Raw genomic sequence first — 19,443 nt, 5'->3', positions numbered from 1 at the left:
TTGACTCAGTTGTCTGCTTTCAGTATATTGGTGATACTGTAGTTTGTAGGTGCTTGAGTCAACTGGATTTATCAGTTGTGTCTTTTGCCTAAATTTTTTACGGTACAAAATTGTAAGTGGCTTAAAATGATTTCTGCATAGAAATCATGAATTAAAGATAGTCCTAATGATTTAAGCATTGAGTTAGGTACTATTTGTAAAGTACTTAGAATCCTTCCTGGCACATGGTCAGGCCCTGTGAGTACTGGTTAATGATAAATAACTGAGAAGTGGGCTCTAAGTAAATGTCAGGCCAACAGTTCTACCCTGACCAGCTGCCTTTCAGCTTTCTTACAGAATACAAGCTCTGACAGTCTCATGAGATATGACACTTCATATTAATTATATTGCCCTCACAAAAAAATCATTACTGAATGATTTAGTGCATATAAAAGATGTTATAGTGGTAATAAATACATTAAAAAATAGTTTACTTCATCCTTACCTTGTTTGTGTACTTTTTATTATGGAGATTTCCAGACATAGACAAAAGTAGACAGAATAGCTTAGTGAACCCCTTCAGTAATTATCACCTGCGTCAGTAATTATCCATTTAGGGTCAGTCGTGCTTCACTTATAATCCCACTTCCTTCTCCCTCTTTTGTATTATTTCGAAGCAAATCCTAACCATCCTGTTATTTCATGTATGTATTTTAGTAGGTATCCTTATAGATGAGGACTCTTTGTTTTTAGAACTTAACGACAATGCTATTGTCACACCTAAACAAATAAACATTTCCTTAACATCAAATACATACTTATCTGCTGTCAATTTTTTTCTCCACTCTTTTGGAATCAGTATCCAAATAGGATTGGTTGATAAGGATTGGGAGTCTCCTTGATCTGATGGTTCCCTTCCATCCCTGTTTTTCCCTGAGAGTTCATTTGTTGAAGAAACAGATTGTTTGTCCTGTGCAACTCCTGGCGGTCCTATTACTTGCCTCTCCGTTGTGTAAATTAACATGTTTCTTTGTTTTCCGTATTTCCTGTAAATCAATAACTGGAGCCAGAGGCTTGTCAGATTCAGTGCATATTTGAGAATGTACATAATATCTGAGTTCAGTAGTACTTATATAATATTTTAAGACAAATATTATGTAAGTATTGGGACTGTATACTCAGTTTTTTTCTGATGTTTTAAAAAAAAAAGCCTGCTTAGTCGAAAAGATTTGGGGTCCATTAGTCTAGTGGAAGAAGTGAGCAAACAGTCACTAAATAGCATGTAAGGTGGGGGTGCAGGGTGCTATGGGAGCACATAATGCCCCCTGTATGTCCAGGGCAGGGAGGCCTGCTGGGGGAGCTCAGTTATGAGCTCGTGTTTGTGGGCGAGGAAGTTTTGACCAGGCACATGGAGTTGGGAGAAGAGAGTTTTATAGACAGAAACTACAAGCTTTGCCAAGCCCAAGGAGTAAGAGCATGCAGCTCTCTGTCAGGGTCTCCAGGCTTTCTCGTAGTTTAGCCGGGGTGCTGGTAACAGATAAGGCTAGAGGGCTATTGAGAGCTGTCTTAGACCAGGACAGCAGTTATCCTGGGCGCATGGGGTCCAGGGGTATTGGATGTGGTGCTTAATTCAGTGCTGATTTTCTTAATAGTCACTTTTCTCTAAAGTGATTAAATCATATAGCTTGTTGTTGAATTAGCAAGCTAGACAAGATTATCTCTAAATCATATCTTAATCCATTTTCTTTTGACTAATAGCCATTCTGAATTAAGTTATTTTGATTATGAAGTTCAACTCAGCTAATAGAGTTTGGCTAACTGTATTTAAATATTTTGGATATTAACCCCTTATCTCATATATGGTTTGCAAATATCTTCTCTCAGTTGTTAGGTTTTCTTTTCATTTTGTTTATGGTTTCCTTTGCTGTGCAGAAGCTTTTTAGTTTGATGTAGTCCCATTTGTTCATTTTTTGCTTTTGTTTCCCTTGCCCAGTCAGACATGGGACTTGAAAATGTGCTGCTTAGACTGGTGTCAAAGAGAGTACTGCCTATGTTTTCTTCTAGAAGTCTCATGGTTTCGGGTCTTACATTCAAGTCTTTAATCCATTTTGAGTTGATTTTTGTGCATGGTGTAAGGGAATGGTCTACTTTCATTCTTTTGCATGTGGCCGTCCAGTTTTCCCAACACCATTTATTGAAGAGACTCTCCTTTCTCCATCATATGCTCTTGGCTCCCTTGTCGAATGTTAGCTGTCCATAAATGTGTGGGTTTACTTCTGGGCTCTCAATTCTGTTCCCTTGATCTGTGTGTCTCTTTTGGTGCCACTACCATGCTGTTTTGGTTACTTTGGCTTTGTAGTATATGTTGAAATCAGGGATTGTGATGCCTCCAGCTTTGTTCTTTTTTCTCAGGAATCCTTTGGCTATTCGGGGTCTTTTGTTGTTCCATATAAATTTTAGGATTCTTTGTTCTATTTCTGTGAAAAAGTGTTGTTGGAACTTTGATAGGGATTGCGGTGAATCTATAGATTGCTTTAGGAAGTATGGACATTTTAACAATGTTAATTCTTCAAATCCAAGAGCATGGAATATCTTTCCATTTCTTTGTGTCTTCTTCGAGTTCCTTCAACAATGTTTTATAGTTTTCGGTGTACAGATCTTTCACCTCTTTGGTTAAGTTTATTCCTAGGTATTTTATTCTTTTTGTTGCAATTGTAAATGGGATTGTATTCTTAATTTCTCTTTCTGCTACTTTGTTGTTAGTGTATAGAAACACAACCGATTTTTGCACGTTTTGTATCCTATGACTTGACTGTATTCCTTTATTGTTTCTAAAAGTTTTTTAGTGGAATCTTTAGGGTTTTCTAGATATAAAATTGTGTCATCTGCAAACAGTGACAGTTTCACTTCTTCTTTTCCAATGTGGATCCCTTTTATTTCTTTTTCTTGCCTGATTGCTCTGGCTAGGACTTCCAATACTATGTTAACTAAGAGTGGTGACAGTGGGCATCCTTGTCTGGTTCCTGTTCTTAGAGGGACAGCTTTCAGTTTTTCTCCATTGAGAGTGATATTTGCTGTGGGTTTGTCATATATGGCCTGTATTATGTTGAGATGTTTTCCTTCTATACCTATTTTATTTAGAGTTTTTATCATAAATGGATGCTGTATCTTGTCAAATGCCTTCTCTGCATCTATTGAGATGATCATGTGATTTTTATTCTTCATTTTGTTAATGTGGTGTATATCACGTTGATAAATTTGCAGATGTTGAACCATCCCTGCATCCCTGGAATGAAACCCACTTGATCATGATGTATGATCTTTTTAATGTATTGTTGTATTCGATATGCTAGTATTTTGATGAGGATTTTTGCATCAATGTTCATCAGTGATACTGGCCTGTAATTTTCTTTTTTTGTGTTGTCCTTGTCTGGTTTTGGTATCAGGATAATGTTTGCTTCGTAGAATGGGTTACGAAGCCTCCCCTCCTCTTCAATTTTTTGGAAGAGTTTGAGAAGGATAGGTATTAAGTCTTCTTTGAATGTTTGGTAGACTTCACCAGGGAAACCATCTGGTCCTGGACTTTTATTTTTTGGGAGGTTTTTGATAAAATGATCCTGTGTCTGGCTAAACTATTAAGGAGTATGGGCAAAATATAGATACTTTTAGATATACAAGAACTCAGTTCGTTTTTCATGTATGCTTTTTGAAAAAATTATTTGAAGATGTATTCCAGGAAAACAAGAAATAGATTAGAAAAAAAAGGAAGCCCCGAAGTTCAAGAAACAAAGCACCTAACCCAGAAATGTGGTAGAAGCCATTCCAAGGTGATTGTTGTGCAATGTGCCTTTCCCCTTAGACACAGGAAGTCAGAGGACCTTCAAGGAGCTCTCTGCAACAGATGTCAGGATTCAGAAGCTGGGCAAGAGGGAAGGGGTGTGTGTGTGTGTATTACAAGGAGAAGATAAAAGGCAATTAGCAACTCCAGGAAAACCAGGAGGGTTTATCACAGCCACTTATGATCCAATCATGAAGCAAATTAAAATGTAGAATAATTTTAAGCAAGTAATAGATCATGGTAACAGAGAATCCATTTAATTATTATCTCTGGGATATCTTTGAAGTGACACAGGTCTGTTAATAATGAAATATTTCTTTCTTTTTGGGTCTAGTCACATTAATAGGCTTTGCAGTGAATAATGTTTATGTACACATGATAAGATACTTTTTTTTAATTCAGTTTTTAGGCTCAACTTCTAGGCAAAGTACATAAGATTTAAATAGTTACTTAGTAGTATATGAACAGTATAAATCTTAATAATATGAAAGTAATGGTGTTGCTAACAGAATTTGGGAAGGGGCAGATGAAGAGAAGGGAGTGTGGGGTGTTGATTTCCTCATTTTACACAGTAAGGAGTCAAGAGATCCTTTGGTCAATATAGGTGGCTTCAGAAATCAAGGTGTCAGCTGATGATCTAGAGCAGGGCAGCAGGCTTTTCTCTAAGGGGCCGACTACTCAGCTCCTCCGCTGGAGCAGGAAAGCAGCCACAGATGCTACACAGGCGTGGCTACGTCCCGGGAAAACTTGGTGTACAGAAACAGGTGGCGCCCAGAGCTGGCCTGTGGACTGCAGTCTGCAGACCTGTGACCTAGAGTTACGGAGGTTACCGTCAGAAGAACTGAAACAAATGATTAAAAGTAGCTACCTCTGAGACTTTTACTGTTCTTCTTTATATTCTTCTATACTGTCTGGTTTTTACACATGTTTGTTACTTTTATGATATTGAAGGGCTACCCGACTTACTGTGCAAAAGACGAAGTGCCAATTAAGTTTGAATTCCAGATGAATTATGAGTAAGGTTGTGGTGTAAGTATGCCCCAAATTGCATGGGACGTAGTTATACTACAAAATTATTTGTTGTTTATCTGAAATTCACATTTAACTTGGTGCTCTTCTGGTATTTTATCTGGCAACTCTAATTAAGGGGAAAAAGAATAAATTCGTTATGTGCCTATGGTATGATATTGTATTAAGAGCACTAATAAATTTTTGACATAATGTCTTTAAAATTTTTGACAACTCTGTCAGTGGCCCTCATACCAGTGTTTCTTGCTTATTACTATGTGTCAAACTAACTACACTCTCAGTGTATATTGAGCTTAACTGGTCACCTGGTTAGGGAGATGGAGATCTTAATTAGCATGCTTCTACTTTTGTGGAAGTACCCTATTTATTTATGTTTTGAGGAAGATTAGACCTGAGCTAACATCTGCTGCCAATCCTCCTCTTTTTGCTGAGGAAGACTGGCCCTGAGCTAACATCCGGGCCCATCTTTCTCCACCTCCCATGTGGGATGCCTGCTACAGTACTGCTGTGTGCTGGTCCACACCCGGGATCCGAACTGGCGACCCTCAGGCCCCCGAAGCAGAACGTGCGAGCTTAACTGCTGTGCCACTGGGCCGGCCCCCCCTATTTATTTTTAAGGAGTTAATTTAACAGTGAAAGAAATCATGGGAATTTAGAAAACAAGATGGAAGCTAATGATCCCTCTGGGAGAAATTATAGAGACATTTTTAGGGGGAAGAAATTATGGCACAAATTTTGCCAACATAAGACTATCAGAAACAAAAAAAGTAAAACCTAGGACACGTAAAAACTGTGGCAATAACACTGGTTTATCTCTTTCAAGGTTTACGAATTGACCTTGCGTTATACTCAGCACCAAGACCACAATGTGGTGACTGGAGCATTAGAACTCCTGCAGCAGCTCTTCAGAACCCCTCCTCCGGAGCTCCTGCAAGCTCTGACCACGGCAGGTGGCCTTGGGCGGCTCGCTGCGGCTAAAGATGAGCCCAGTTGCCGAAGTCGTAGCGGGAGTATTGTGGAACTTATAGGTAAGTTATTAGGAAGGCTGATTCTTACAATTAACCCCGCACTAAAATACTAGTTACGCTCTGTTGAATTATGGGCTCAGCGCTGTGCTAAGCAACTTAGATCTCAGTTCCTTACAAAATCTTACAGTGCAGAAGCCGCCCTTATTCTACAAACAGAATAACTAAGTGTAGAAAGCTTAGGTGGCAAAATGAGGCCAACACTTAATGCTCGGCCTCCTGACTCTCTCTGACTTGGCTGCTTCCACATGACATTTCATCCATCATGAAATGCAAACCTTAGGGAAAGTATTTCTAGGAGGACCTCTTTGCCAGTGACGGGATCTTCAAGTCTTTGTAGGGATTTTAGAGTTCCTTTCTGTCCTCTGGGTCCTTTTTGCTGTCCTCGCTGACTTTAGAAAACCCCTTCCCTTTCTCCTGTCTCGGCACCTTCTCTGTTCCATCTGCTCTTTGTGCTCTCGAGGATTGGGCCCTTGTCCCACAAGGGGATGCTTCCCTACAGGGTGACCACTGGTTTTCCTCCATCCTCAGTGGGCCCTGTCTGATGTGGAGTTGCCCCTCTGGAGCTGGAATGGGGGGGATCCCTGAAGTGCATCCTCTAGAACTGGGGCCTGCCCAGAGGAGGCCTCTTCTATCTAGGCCCTGCAGTCTGTGGTCGATTGAGTACAGCATGGGTGGGGCATGGCCTCTGCTCACAGCGCAGCAGACTGGAGAGTATGCCTGGAGGGCTGATTGCTGCCTGGTTTGAACGTAAATGTTTGCCTGAACTGTTAGCAGAAAATGTTAATATGCCTGTTTACTGTCCTCTCTGCTGATAATCCTTTTCTCTGTGGGATGCATGCCTTACAAATAATTACTGCAAATACTCATTTCTAATGATTGCTTCTAATGAAAATTTATACTTGATTATCAGTTGACCAATAATCTGAGATTTCTAACGTTTTTAATTTGGCTTCTTAAATGCGCTTTATTTTATCTCTTTTGACATTTTAGTTCTTATCTTTAGAAATCTGTATTTCAGTGTTAATGTAATTTTCACGTTTTTGAAATTGAAGTGTTAACAGTATGGTGTTTTAGCACCACCTGTGGAAATATGTTCACATATTCTCTAGTTTTAAAGTTAAATCAAACTTTTTGAAGATTTTCGAATTCATTCTAAATTTTAGCAGCTAATTGCCTTACTTTCATCTGTCATTTTCTGTGATTTACAGCCGGAGGGGGTTCTTCATGCAGCCCTGTCCTTTCAAGAAAACAAAAAGGTGATTATTTCAGAAGTCGAAGTCTTATGTTAATCTTACTGCTTTCTCTGTATTTCTGGAACACTGTCGACTGTGTCTGTGCCTCTTCTCAGCACAGTGATTGTACGTAGTATAAATGTTGCTGGAATCTGATAACTAGGCCTGAATAGTTCTGTGGGGTGGATTTTAAAAATTGATTGTGTATCAGAATTGCTTTGTCATAAGTTTCTAATGCTTTAGACCAGGGGTCAGCAAACTTTCCTGTAAAGGGCCAGATGGTACATATATTAGCCTTGTGGGCCTTACTGTCTCTTGGAACTCTTCAGCTCTGTCCTGTGGCAGGAAGGCAGCCATAGACAATACTAGGCTAACGGATGTGGCCAAGTTACAGTGAAACTATTTACAGAACTATTTACAGTAGTTTGCCTACTCCTGCTTTAGGGAATTTGTTATATTTTATAAAGGTAGCATCTTCCCAGTCAGTTTTGTTTAGTATTAGGAATAATGTTTATTTAAGTATTTTGTTGCATTTGGCCTGGTTATCACTTTTCAGCCATATTTAGCTTTGTATATGCTAAAATGTTCTGATGCGCTTAATTTATTTTAATTAAATTGAAGTGTTTCTGATATAATATGATAATTTTGTTATACATTATCACTTTGCAACACCACCCATTTTCTTTTCCAGTCTAGATTTCCATAGGAAAGAGTTGATATCATTTTCTATTTGGAATCTTAAGAGACTAATCTTTTTTGTGTGTCATGATTTGAGTGTTTGAGAGCCTGATGCGTAATATTATTTGCAGTTGAATGGGATCTTAACAGGAATAATATTCTAGCCTTGACTGAATTAATAAATGTTTCCTAGAAGAACTTGTAATCAGTAATTTTTGGGCCATCCTAGTGTGGGATACTTAACCAAGTTTGAGATTTTGGTGAAACACTGAGATTGTTTGAAAGCCAAAAGGATTCTAGGGAAAGCTAGTGTCTCTCTTCTTGAATTAGGAAAGATTTCAAGCCTGTGGCTAAGTTAGTCTGGTACTTGCCTCCTTTGTTTCTTAGTTGCTCTGCCCAGTGATGATGAAAAAGGTGACTAATTCACGTGATTAAGATGAGTTCTTTTGTCATCTTCTAGCTAGGACACGGGAGATGTCCTCAATCTCTTTTTTGTTGTTCTTCTTCTCCCCAAAGCCCCCTGGTACATAGCTGTATATTCCAGTTGTGAGTGCCTCTGGTTGTGCTATGTGGGACGCCGCCTCAGCACGGCTTGATGAGCGGTGCCACGTCTGCGCCCAGGATCTGAACCAGCAAAACCCCGGGCCGCCGAAGCAGAGTGAATGAACTTAACCACTCAGCCCCGGGGCTGGCCCCTCAATCTCTTTTTTATTTTTCCAATGTTTTTTTTTTTTTTCTCTCGTTTAAAGCTACGGTTTTCAAACTTTTTTGTTGTACTCGCAAAATTCCTTTTTTCAAGTGGAATCTGCCAGTATATAAGAAAGATAAAAGCAGAGTGGTTGGATGTAGGATCAGGGTCAGGGTGAGGGGAGTGGTGGCCTGGGGTTCCTTCTCTGGCAGCAGCTGGCCCTTCCCCCTCCTTGGGGAGGGCTCCATGGAAGAGATTTGCAAACTATGAGTTGCAAGGAGGAGACTGCTTTCATTAACACATGAATTCACAGGTTGGAATTTTATTTGCTTTCTCAAGGTAAATCACTTTTTCTGTAATAAAGGACCCTATTATTTAGTAGATAAGCCAAATGGTGTGTTGATTTCATCTAGATTTGGGGTTTCCTTTTCTTTTTCTTTTTTGCCTTTACTGTCACATCAGTATAGATTTATGGAAGTTATCACAGCTGTGACCTATTCTTTGAAAAGCAGTGAAATTAGAAATTGCCAATAAGAATTTTGCTAGTGTCATTTAATGACATTTGTATCTAATGTTACCGTAACGATTTAATGAGTCCAGTTAAATCAAGTTAAGACTTTTGTTTTCTTTTTTTCTTAAAATAAAGTTTGGGAACAGGAACTGTAAAATGTGTTTTTTTTTGAGAAAGATTAGCCCTGAGCTAACATCCATTCTCATCTTCCTCTACTTTATATGTGGGATGCCTGCCACAGCATGGCTTGATAAGTGGTGCATAGGTCCATTCCTGGGAGCCGAACAGGTGAACCCCGGGCCACCAAAGCGGAGCGCACGAACTTAACCACTACACCACCAGGCTGGCCCCTGTAAAATGCATTTTTAGAATTTTGCAGAAGATGAAATGTTCCATCCTCCCAGATCATACAGTGCTTGAGTTTTGATTGTCAACCCTAGAATCTAGCAAATTAAAAGATAATACAATAATAGTGACTTTTAGATATAAACATTTTAGGGCTGGCCCAGTGGCTCAGCGATTAAGTGCGCGTGTTCTACTTCAGGGGCCCGGTGTTCGCTGGTTTGGATCCCGGCTGTGGACATGGCACCACTTGGCAAAGCTGTGCTGTGGTAGGCGTCCCACATATAGAGGACGATGGGCGTGAATGTTATCTCAAGGCCAGTCTTCCTCAGCAAAAAGAGGAGGATTGGCAGCAGATGTTAGCTCAGGGCTAATCTTCCTAAAAAAAAAAAAAAAGCAAAAACAGTTTTATGTATAAATTCTGAGGTGCCATTGGAGATGTGAAATGAGTAGCCCAAGGACTAACAGAATTGGCTCCAGCCATAACTTGCCATTTTTAAGATTAAATAATTAATTAATAATTAATTAAGTAATATGAATTATTTAATATTACCAGTAGTATAAATCAATAAATATTTATTAATTATTAAAATACTTTTTGGTACAGTTTGAGAATCATTGCTTTTAACCTTTTTTCCATATAGGTTTATTGATTTTAGTAATGCTCTAAGTATAATATTGCTACATTCTTTGTGTTTAGCACCCTAGAGGTTTAAAAATACTTACATATAGTGATAAACTGTATGGGGGGGTGAATTAAATCTGCTTATGAATGTCTGCTTAGAATGTGCATTTATTTGATTTTCAAAGTCCTTCCTTTTAGCAAGCTTAAGGGACTCTCCTGCCATCATTTTCTAGGGAAAGTGCTCTTGGGAGAAGCAGCAGCCTTGGAGGAGGACTCTGAGTCAAGGTCTGACAGCAGCAGCCCAGCCTTTGCAGGTAGCTCTCATGAGTGGCAGTGGTGTCCACCTTCCTCCTCTCTACTGGCCCCCACCGCTGCCCCTCCCCTGCACCTCAGTGGATGTACCTCCTGGTGGGTAGCGGTGAAGCCAACTTGCTCAAATGGTGGCTAATCCAGGCTTCTTTTATAATGTTTACTTTGAAACAGGTGTGTGTTTTCTTGCATCAAATATTTGCTGTTTTCTTTGGTTTGGGCTGTTTTAAAATTAGATTTAGTCCCTGCACATAAGTCTTTTTGAGTAAGGGATGGTGGGTAAAGTGTCTCATGAAGTGAGTTGGATGGCTCGTGATGGGGAGAATGGGATTGAAAATTGTCATGGATAGGAGCCAAGCCTGGTGGTGCAGCGGTTAAGTTCGCATACTCTACTTTGGCGGCCCGGGGTTCGCTGGTTCGGATCCCGAGTGTGGACCTACATTCTGCTTATCAAGCTATGCTGTGGCAGGTGTCCCACATATAAAGTAGAGGAAGATGGGCATGGATGTTAGCTCAGGGCCAATCTTCCTCATCAAAAAAAAGGAGGATTGGCAGTGGATGTTAGCTCAGGGCTAATCTTCCTCAAAAAAAAAAAATTGTCATGGATAATTTAACTTGAAAGAATTTGTTTGTTTACATTTGTTTGTTACCTAATTAGATTCTCAGTTCGCCTTATAAAAGATGAGTGTTGACTAAGACGCTAATAAATGGATTAAAGGAGACTGGTTTGGGTTGTATAATCCTATCCAAAAGAATATTTTTAGATAACTGAAAATAAGGCTCAAATATTTGGGAAGGAAATTCTGAATAATTCTAGTGGCAATTATTTGTTTATTTTACAAAATAGAAATCAGTTTTTTCCACATTAAAAAAAGTTAAAACAACAAAAAATTACATTTATCCAGAACATTGTGCAGCTTAAGTGCTCACTGACCCAGTGGCCTCCAGGAGTGACATTGCTAACAGCTTGATGTTGATCTTTTTGTTAATTGGTTTGTGTGTAGTGTTTATTTATTTACTTATTTAAAAAATTGGCACCTGAGCTAACATCTGCTGCCAATCTTCTTCCTTTTTTCTCTTCTTCTTCTCCCCAAAGCCCCTCAGTACATAGTTGTATATTCTAGATGTAGGTCCTTCTCGTTCTGCTATGTGGGACGCCACCTCACCATGGCCTGATGAGCGATGCCATGTCTGCGCCCAGGATCTGAACTGGTGAAACCCTGGGCTACCAAAGCAGATCTTGTGAACTTAACCACTCGGCCACGGGGCCAGCCCCTCTTGTTTTTTTAAATGGGAATTTAAAAACTAAACTAGGGGGGCCGGCGCCGTGGCCGAGTGGTTAAAGTTCTGTGCGTTCCACTTTGGAGGCCTGGCTTTGTAGGTTCAAATCCCAGGTGTACACCTACTCCATTCCTCAGCCATGCTGTGAAGGCGTCCCACATACAAAGTGGAGGAAGACTGGCACAGATGTTAGCTCAGGGCCAGTCTTCCTCAAGCAAAAAAAAAAAGAGGAAGATTGGATGTTAGCTCAAGGTGAATATTCCTCACCAAAAAACGAAAAACTAGGAAAATGTGGTGCAGATTTATATTGCAGGAGAATAGAACTGGATTAGAGGTCTTGAATAGGATCTTGGAAGAAGAAAGCCTACATCAAAGAGACGGTGAATTTACTATTTTCTGAGCACTGCTTGCCTCAAGCACCCAGGCATTTGTGTGCGCCCAGCCTGCTGCACCTGACCAGGCTGCTTGTGGTTGCCAGGCAGTCTCTCTCTGTGGCTCCAAGCTAAGGTTAGAGCAGTTACTTAAGAACTTGAAGTTGCTTAAGAACCAGTAATGTGGCTGGCCATATTTCAGTTTTTTGCAGTGAAATACCTTTTGAGAATATTCCTAGTATTTAAAAAATACCTGCTGCTGATCTTTATTTTATTAATATGTAGGAATATAGTAAAAGGTAAGTAGATAATACAGGAAAAGGCAGTTTTAGTAACATTTGGAGGATGCAGTGTTGTCTTTTGAAATTTACTAGTTCATATTTTCACTGTGTTTCAGGATTTTTTGCAGTTAAAACATTTGGAGACAGTGCGTTTGAGGGTATTTTGCAAATATGTTATTCTCTATTGAATGTTTTTCCTGCCCATTGAGGAATGAGTGTTTCTTTGTCTCCAGCCTCAGTCAAGGGTGAGATTGGTGGTGAGCTGGCTGCCTCTTCAGGGGTCTCCACTCCTGGCTCTGCTAGCTCAGCCGCTGACTCTGCGGGTCACGACATTATCACCGAGCAGCCCCGGTCACAGCATACACTGCAGCCAGACTCAGTGGATCTGACTGGCTGTGACTTGACGAGCGCTGCCACCGATGGGGATGAGGAGGACATCTTGAGCCACAGCTCCAGCCAGATCAGCGCTGTCCCGTCTGATCCTGCCATGGACTTGAATGATGGGACGCAGGCATCCTCGCCCATCAGTGACAGCTCACAAACCACCACTGAAGGGCCGGATTCGGCCGTGACCCCTTCGGACAGTTCTGAAATTGTAAGTGGGCAGAGGGGGTCGCTGGTTTCTGAAGAGAGACCTGTCGTATGTCCGAGCTCTTCCCTGTAGGCCCATACCTGGACCCTCCTACTTATTCCTCTCCTCCTGTCTGATCCACTCATAGCAGTGCAGAGGTCACCAGCTCAGATCGTGAATGGAGAGCTCAACCCCATCTGACACCTTCACTGAAGGAAGTGGCAGAGTGTCATTTGTGTTGAACACGGAGGTCAAAAATTAGTTGATGATATGAACTCTGCTAAAATAGAGTGCATTTTCAATTCTTTAAGACCTTTTTGGGCACAGATTAAATCATTATTTTAAAAAGTCCGTGAGGAGCCTGACATTAACAATGTGATTAATAACATTAATACTGTGCATTAACACTTTTTGCCTTTTAAAAAACTTTTACAGCGTATCCCATCTTATAGAGCATGGACTTAAGTACCTCTGATCTCTGAATTAGTGGACAAGAAACACCTCAAGGATAGTCTAATCAAAAAGTTTGGTACAAGTGTATACTGAGTTTCACATCCCAATTTCATTTGAATAGTTTGTGCATTAAGTGTTTTGCTACTATTGAATGTATTTTATTAAGAACATGGTTTTGTTTTTTTTACTTGAACAAATACAGAAACATTGAGTTACCAATCCCAAGGTAAAGCACTTGCATGTCCCCTTTGGCAGTTGTCAAATTGTCACATGGATGTGGTTTCTAATGGCGTGTGGATTTACACTTACTCTGTTGGAGAAGTGAGCTCACGGTTAGGGTTTTAACTGGAAGACCTGGAGGAGGATGGGACAAATGACTGAAACAGTGGGAAGTGATTTCAAGTAAGGAAAGGGCAGACAGGCTCTAACCAGCGTGCAGGGAGAAGAGAAGGTGGGGAAGCTCTGGGCTCAGTAGTGTGTCAAGTGTGCGGAGGGAATGTCTGCATTCTTTATTGCACCAACTTCCATGGGACATCTGGCCTCTTCGTAGTAGATGAGTTCTGGACAGACTTGTTAGAAATAGGAATGAATGACCATAGGAATTATGAAAATTTCCTTCTTTGGGAGTGTTTCAGCAGGTGTTTACTGTGTGATAGTGCTGGGAGTGGGGCCTATGTAGACTTCTCTGGGGCTTAACTAAATGTCTTCCCTTGCTATTTCTCACACTGGTCTAGTTCTTTCTAGTTTATAAGGTGCTTCCATGTGCTATAGTCTTTAATTTTTTGCTGAACAAATGTATTGAGCACCTATTATATTCTGGGGATTGTTCTACAAGCTGGAGATAAAGTAGAGGGCACAACAAACAAAACTACTCTCATGAAGCTAATATTCTAGAGTAGGTATCATCGAACTCTTTCCATATAGGGCCAGATAGTAAATATCTTTGGTTTTGTGAGCCATACAGCCTGTGTTGCACACTTATCTCTGCTGTTGTAGTGTGAAAGCAGCCATAGACAATATGTTAATGAATGAGCATGACTGTGTTCCAGTAAAACGTTATTTACAAAAACAGGTGGTGGCCAGTTTTTGGCCCACAGGTTGTAGTTTACCTACCCCTGTTCTAGAGTGTGTGCGTGTGTGGGGGGCAGATGATAAGCTAATGATCAATCAACAAGTAAAGAAATACATGGGCAGATGGTGATAAATGCCATAGAGAAGAATAAGCAGAGTGAAGGGGATAGGGAATTGTCTCATGAGACAGCTCAGTGTGGTAGTTATGTGGCTTGGCTCAGGGGTAGCCCACCAGGATGAGAATTCTGGCTCTGCTGTTTACTAGCTGTGTAGCCTGGAGTAGTTATGTCCCTTCTTGCCTCAGTCTTCTTTTCTGTAAAATGAGGGTGATAACAGTACTTACACTGTAAGACTTATGAAGATTAAGGGTGATAATACACGTAAAGTGCTTTTGATCCTGCCTAGTGTATAGTAAGGTATTCCTAATATGGTGCAACTTTTCATTTTAACCTTTTTTTTTTTTGTAACTACAGCAAGGTTTTTTGGCAAACTAATCTGGAGGGTGGAGAATGGACGAAATCATTTCTTTCTTGATTGTTTTGGTCATGTAACTTAATTTTTTAATTGTAAGGATTTGGAAAGATTTTTAAAAATGATATAGAATTTATTTCAACTAATTTACTAGCATACTGAGGGTTCATCACTCAGGTGTTTAGGGTAAATTACATGGGATTTGAAGTGGTTGTGAAAAATTTTGCAATATAGAATCAAACACAAGTTTATGGCTAAATATATGAAATACTGTGTTCAAAACTGAGTTGGAGGGGCTGGCCTGGTGTTTCAGTGGTTAAGTTCGCACGTTCCACTTTGGTGGCCTAGGCTTCAATGGTTCTGATCCTGGGTGTGGACCTGTGCACCATTTATCAGGCCAGGCTGTGGCAGGCATCCACATGAAAAATGGAGGAAGATGGGCACAGATGTTAGCTCAGGGCCAGTCTTCCTCAGCACCTAAAGAGGACGATTGGCGGTGGATGTTAGCTCAGGGCTAATCTTCCTCAAAAAAGACAACTGAGTTGGTTCAGTCCTAGCAGTTTAGGAGATAACCTGTTATGTTGTTAGATTTTTGTCTAAAAGATTTTCCTCATTTTTGACTTACTGTAAAATTTCCTTGTGAAGACAGAGGTTTTTGTTTGGATTTTTTTAATCAAAAAGAGAAATTTCCAGATTGGAATTTCTTTGGAATTTTTAAAGTTATAAAAGCTTTTTATAATGTAGTAGTAATGTGTGATCAAAAACTCTTGGTTATTTATACGCATGCCTTTCTGTGCATGTGAGGAAATGACCTTTGTGGTGGACCTTTGTGTTAGGATGTGAGATGTAGTTCCTGTTATTTGTGGCCTTTGCCTTTCTGTGTTGAGGGGCTTGTCCCTGGGCAGTCACACTCAGAATTCTCACAGCCTCTCTCGAATCTTTTAGGTGTTAGATGGTCCTGATGGCCAGTATTCGGGGATGCAGATCGGACAGCCGCGGGACGAGGGTGAGGAGGCCGCAGGTCTTCTTCCCGATGAAGACGTGGATGCTTTCACAGACTCCGCAGTTGGTATGTTGACTTCAGGCCACATACTATGGAATGGTCTTGTTTTCAACCCTGGCATCTTAGTTTTATCTTAACTTCCAAGAAGAAATCTTTTGATATCTTTGTTATCTGAGTTGTAAATAGCAAATGAGATTAATTGAGGAATGATCATCTTTTTTCTTGATCTAAATCCTGTACTTTCATGTTGACTTTGTGTAAATATGCGTTTTTGTGTTTTAATTGGAAACTTGTCACTTAATCTCGATTTCTCTGTTTTTGAAGCCCTTCAACAAGCACATTTGTTGGAAAGGCTGGGCCACAGCAGGCAGCCCTCTGACAGCAGTATAGATAAATTTGTCTCAAGAGATGAAGCTACTGAACCAGGAGATCAAGAAAACAAGGTGAGACGTTTAGGCATGAGACTGCTCAGCATTCTGAGCTTGTATGAGTGTTTAAAATCACTTCGGCTACTGTCTGTCTGCCATGCTTCTAGCTTTCCCATCTCTAAGCTTTTCCTCAGCTCTTTCCCTTTAAATATTGATCTGTTCCCAGGTCTGCTCTTCTCTGCCTCTCCAGGTACCACCCAATCCCTTAAGAATTGCCTAAAGTTCTGCCTCCCTTGAGAGTCCTTCCCAGACAAATCTGTCTTAACTGATTGCTACCTCACCTGATTTCTTGGACCATTTGTTTGATGGTTGTGCATGGCCTTGCAACATTTCTTGTTTTTGTTCCATTGAATTAATTAATTTGTTTGTTTATTTGTTTTTGTGGTAAAATACACATAACATAAAATTTACCATCCTAACCATTTTTAAGTGTACAGTTCAGTGGCATTAAGTATATTCACAGTGTTGTGCAACATCACCATCATCCATCGCCAGAACTTTTTCATCGTCCCAAACTGAAACTCCGTCCCCATTAAACACTAACTCCTCATTCCCCTCCGCCAGCCCCTGGCACCCACCGTTCTACTTTCTGTCTCTGTGGATTTGACTACTCTAGGGGCCTCCTGTAAGTGGAATTGTACAGTATTTGTCCTTTTGCGACTGGCTTATTTTACTCAGCAGAATGTCCTTAAGGTTCATGCATAGTATAGCATGTGTCAGAATTTCCTTCCTTTTTAAGGCTAAATAATATTCTATGATATCTGTATACCACCTTTTGTTTTTCTGTTCATCCGTTGACAGACACTTGGGTTACTTCTACCTTTTGGCAATTATGAATAATACTGCTGTGAACGTGGGTGGACAATCTCTCTTCAAGACCCTGATTTCAATTCTTGTGGGTATAGACCTAGATGTGGAATTGCAGGATCATGTGGTAGTTCTAGTTTTAATTTTTTGAGGAATAGCCATACTATTCTCCTCAGCAGCTGCCCTATTTTACATTCCCACCAGCAGTGTACAAGGGTTCCGTATTCTCCACATCCTCGCCAACACTTATTTTCTGTTTGTTTGATAGTAGCCATCTGGGTATGAGGTGGTGTATCATTGTGGTTTTAACTTGCATTTCCCTAATGATTAGTGATGTCCAGTATCTTTTCATGTGGGTTATTGGCTAGTCCTGTATCTTTGGAGAAATGTCTATTCAAGTCTTCTGCCCACTTTTTAATCGGGTTGTTTGGGTTTTTTTGTTGTTGAGTTATCTATTGAACTGTTTTTAAAATACCTGTATATTTCTTACCCTTTTACATGTAAATGTCCTGTCTTCCCAGTTAATTTTAAATTCTTTCAGCACAAGAAATAATGTTTTGTACTTAGTCCTGCAGTAGTTGCTCAATTATGTTGCAACCTTGGCAGTTCTTTCCAGGTCCCCTTGCACAAGGCCTATTCCCTTTCAGTTTGGGGCTTTCCCCAGGCTTTTTCCTCTGCCTGAGTAGTTTCCCCTTGTCCTTGTGCTTCCCTGAACAGCCTCTCCTGGATGCTGGTTCTTAGCTGCCTTCCTATCCAGTGCTCCCTCGCTGCATGCTGAGCTCCTCCCTGCCACAGCCCACAAGACCCTGTGTCATAATCTGCCTCTGACCAGTGTAATTCTGCTCCACTGTGGTCTGCAAGGTCAGGCATGTCTATGGGCACAGAGAGGCATCTCTGTGTCCCTGGAGCCTGGCATAATTGCTGTGCTGGAACTAGTTGTTGAATGAACTAATGAGCAGATGTGTTGATTGTTTGATTATAAGACAAACAATGTCAGTTCCTGTGTTCTAGCCTTGCCGGATCAAAGGAGACATAGGACGATCTGCTGATGATGATTCTGCTCCTCTCATCCACTGTGTCCGCCTTTTGTCTGCTTCGTTTTTGCTAACTGGGGAAAAAAATGGTAAGTATAGAAGGGCAGGTGCAAAGTTGAAGGAAGGAACTTGAGGTGTCAGAGGTCAACTTGGTGGCCAATTTTGTGCCTTGTTCTTGAGCGGAGGGAGTAGAATCTAGGGGTGAGCTTTGTTTTCACTAGCTGACAGGAGAAGAGAGGGGCTGATGGGGGAGCTGGTTTAGTGGGTCTAGTTTTCTTTGTTTGGAAACTAAATGTTTACTGCTTTTAAGCTGAAGGTGACCCAGGTGGTTTCTTTGCAGCCTTGGTTCCGGACAGGGACGTGAGGGTCAGTGTGAAGGCGCTGGCCCTCAGCTGTGTGGGAGCTGCTGTGGCCCTTCATCCAGAATCTTTCTTCAGCAAACTTTATAAAGTACCTCTTGAAACCACGGAATACCCTGGTATGTTAAAAGTTCACATCTCATTCCTCATGTTTAATCATTATTTTGGCTGTTTTGTTTTAGATTAATAAGTTTTTTTGAGTTAATTTGTGGCATTTGAACTGTTGTAGCTCTCCATAAAACACACGAATAGTAATGTTTTTGGCTTCTTGGACTCCCTGTAGATGTGATGTTTAGTTGAAACACACAAATGAATAGAAATTTGGGAACGTAAGAGCCACTTTACATATGTATTGGATTTATACCAGAAGCAGAAATTGTGTATAATTAAAATTGCTTTGAGTCACACTCAAGCAGGCTAGACGTTCACACTCAGACAAGCGGGAACTGGGACCGGCTGAAATACCAGCAGACCCAGTCACGCATGGCGCCCGTTCTGGGACGCGGGCCGTTATGGAGTAAATGTTGGGGAGAACTGTGCTTCTGAAACCAGAGTCCCGCCTTCTCTTTTTCTTTGGGGGAGGGGACAAACTTGTGCTTTTGAATTTCTTTTAAGTAGGTGTGGACTAGCTTGAGTTTCTCTAATCTTTTTTTGAAATAAAGTCTTGGAATTTTGATTATTGGCTGACAACCTGGGATTATAATCCAGAAAATCTGTTGTGTTGAAGTGATATCAGGGATATGATGAATCTAGAATCTTCAAACCCCAAAATACTTTTTACCACTCATGGTTATTATATTCAAGTCTTTTCTGGATATGGATCGCCGTCTTGCACCCCCCTCCCCTTTTTAATCCCCTGAGAATTAAGCTTTTATTTTGAATTAAGAGTTGAGGGGCCAGCCCGGTGGTGCAGCAGTTAAGTTCACACATTCTGCTTCAGCGGCATTGGGTTCGCTGGTTTGGATCCTGGGTGTAGACCTACTTACCACTTGTTAAGCTATGCTGTGGCAGGCATCCCACATATAAAGTAGAGGAACATGGGCATGAATGTTAG

The 19,443-nt window shown here is 40.7% G+C and overlaps 1 protein-coding gene across 4 annotated transcripts in view; it reads left to right on the top strand.

Moving 5' to 3' along the window:
* The window catches only part of HTT (huntingtin), a 165,625-nt gene that overhangs the window by 41,409 nt on the left and 104,773 nt on the right, over positions 1 to 19,443 (top strand). For 3 of the 4 annotated variants that reach the window (XR_011437274.1, XM_023638468.2, XM_023638466.2), the window contains exons 9-16: positions 5,670 to 5,874; positions 7,083 to 7,130; positions 10,184 to 10,264; positions 12,426 to 12,787; positions 15,704 to 15,827; positions 16,086 to 16,204; positions 18,008 to 18,119; positions 18,371 to 18,508. Coding sequence is in view for 3 of the 4 variants with exons in the window: in XM_023638468.2 (XP_023494236.2) it covers positions 5,670 to 5,874; positions 7,083 to 7,130; positions 10,184 to 10,264; positions 12,426 to 12,787; positions 15,704 to 15,827; positions 16,086 to 16,204; positions 18,008 to 18,119; positions 18,371 to 18,508 (1,189 nt within the window). In the remaining variant the exon portion in view is untranslated. The remainder of the gene's footprint in view (positions 1 to 5,669; positions 5,875 to 7,082; positions 7,131 to 10,183; positions 10,265 to 12,425; positions 12,788 to 15,703; positions 15,828 to 16,085; positions 16,205 to 18,007; positions 18,120 to 18,370; positions 18,509 to 19,443) is intronic. The other variant, XM_023638467.2, reaches the window with a different exon arrangement.

Source organism: Equus caballus, chromosome 3, assembly GCF_041296265.1.
Source record: "Equus caballus isolate H_3958 breed thoroughbred chromosome 3, TB-T2T, whole genome shotgun sequence".
In the NCBI taxonomy this organism is placed as follows: Eukaryota; Metazoa; Chordata; class Mammalia; order Perissodactyla; family Equidae; genus Equus; species Equus caballus.
The sequence above is the reverse complement of the archived record's forward strand: the minus strand, read 5'-3'. Positions and strand labels throughout refer to the sequence as shown.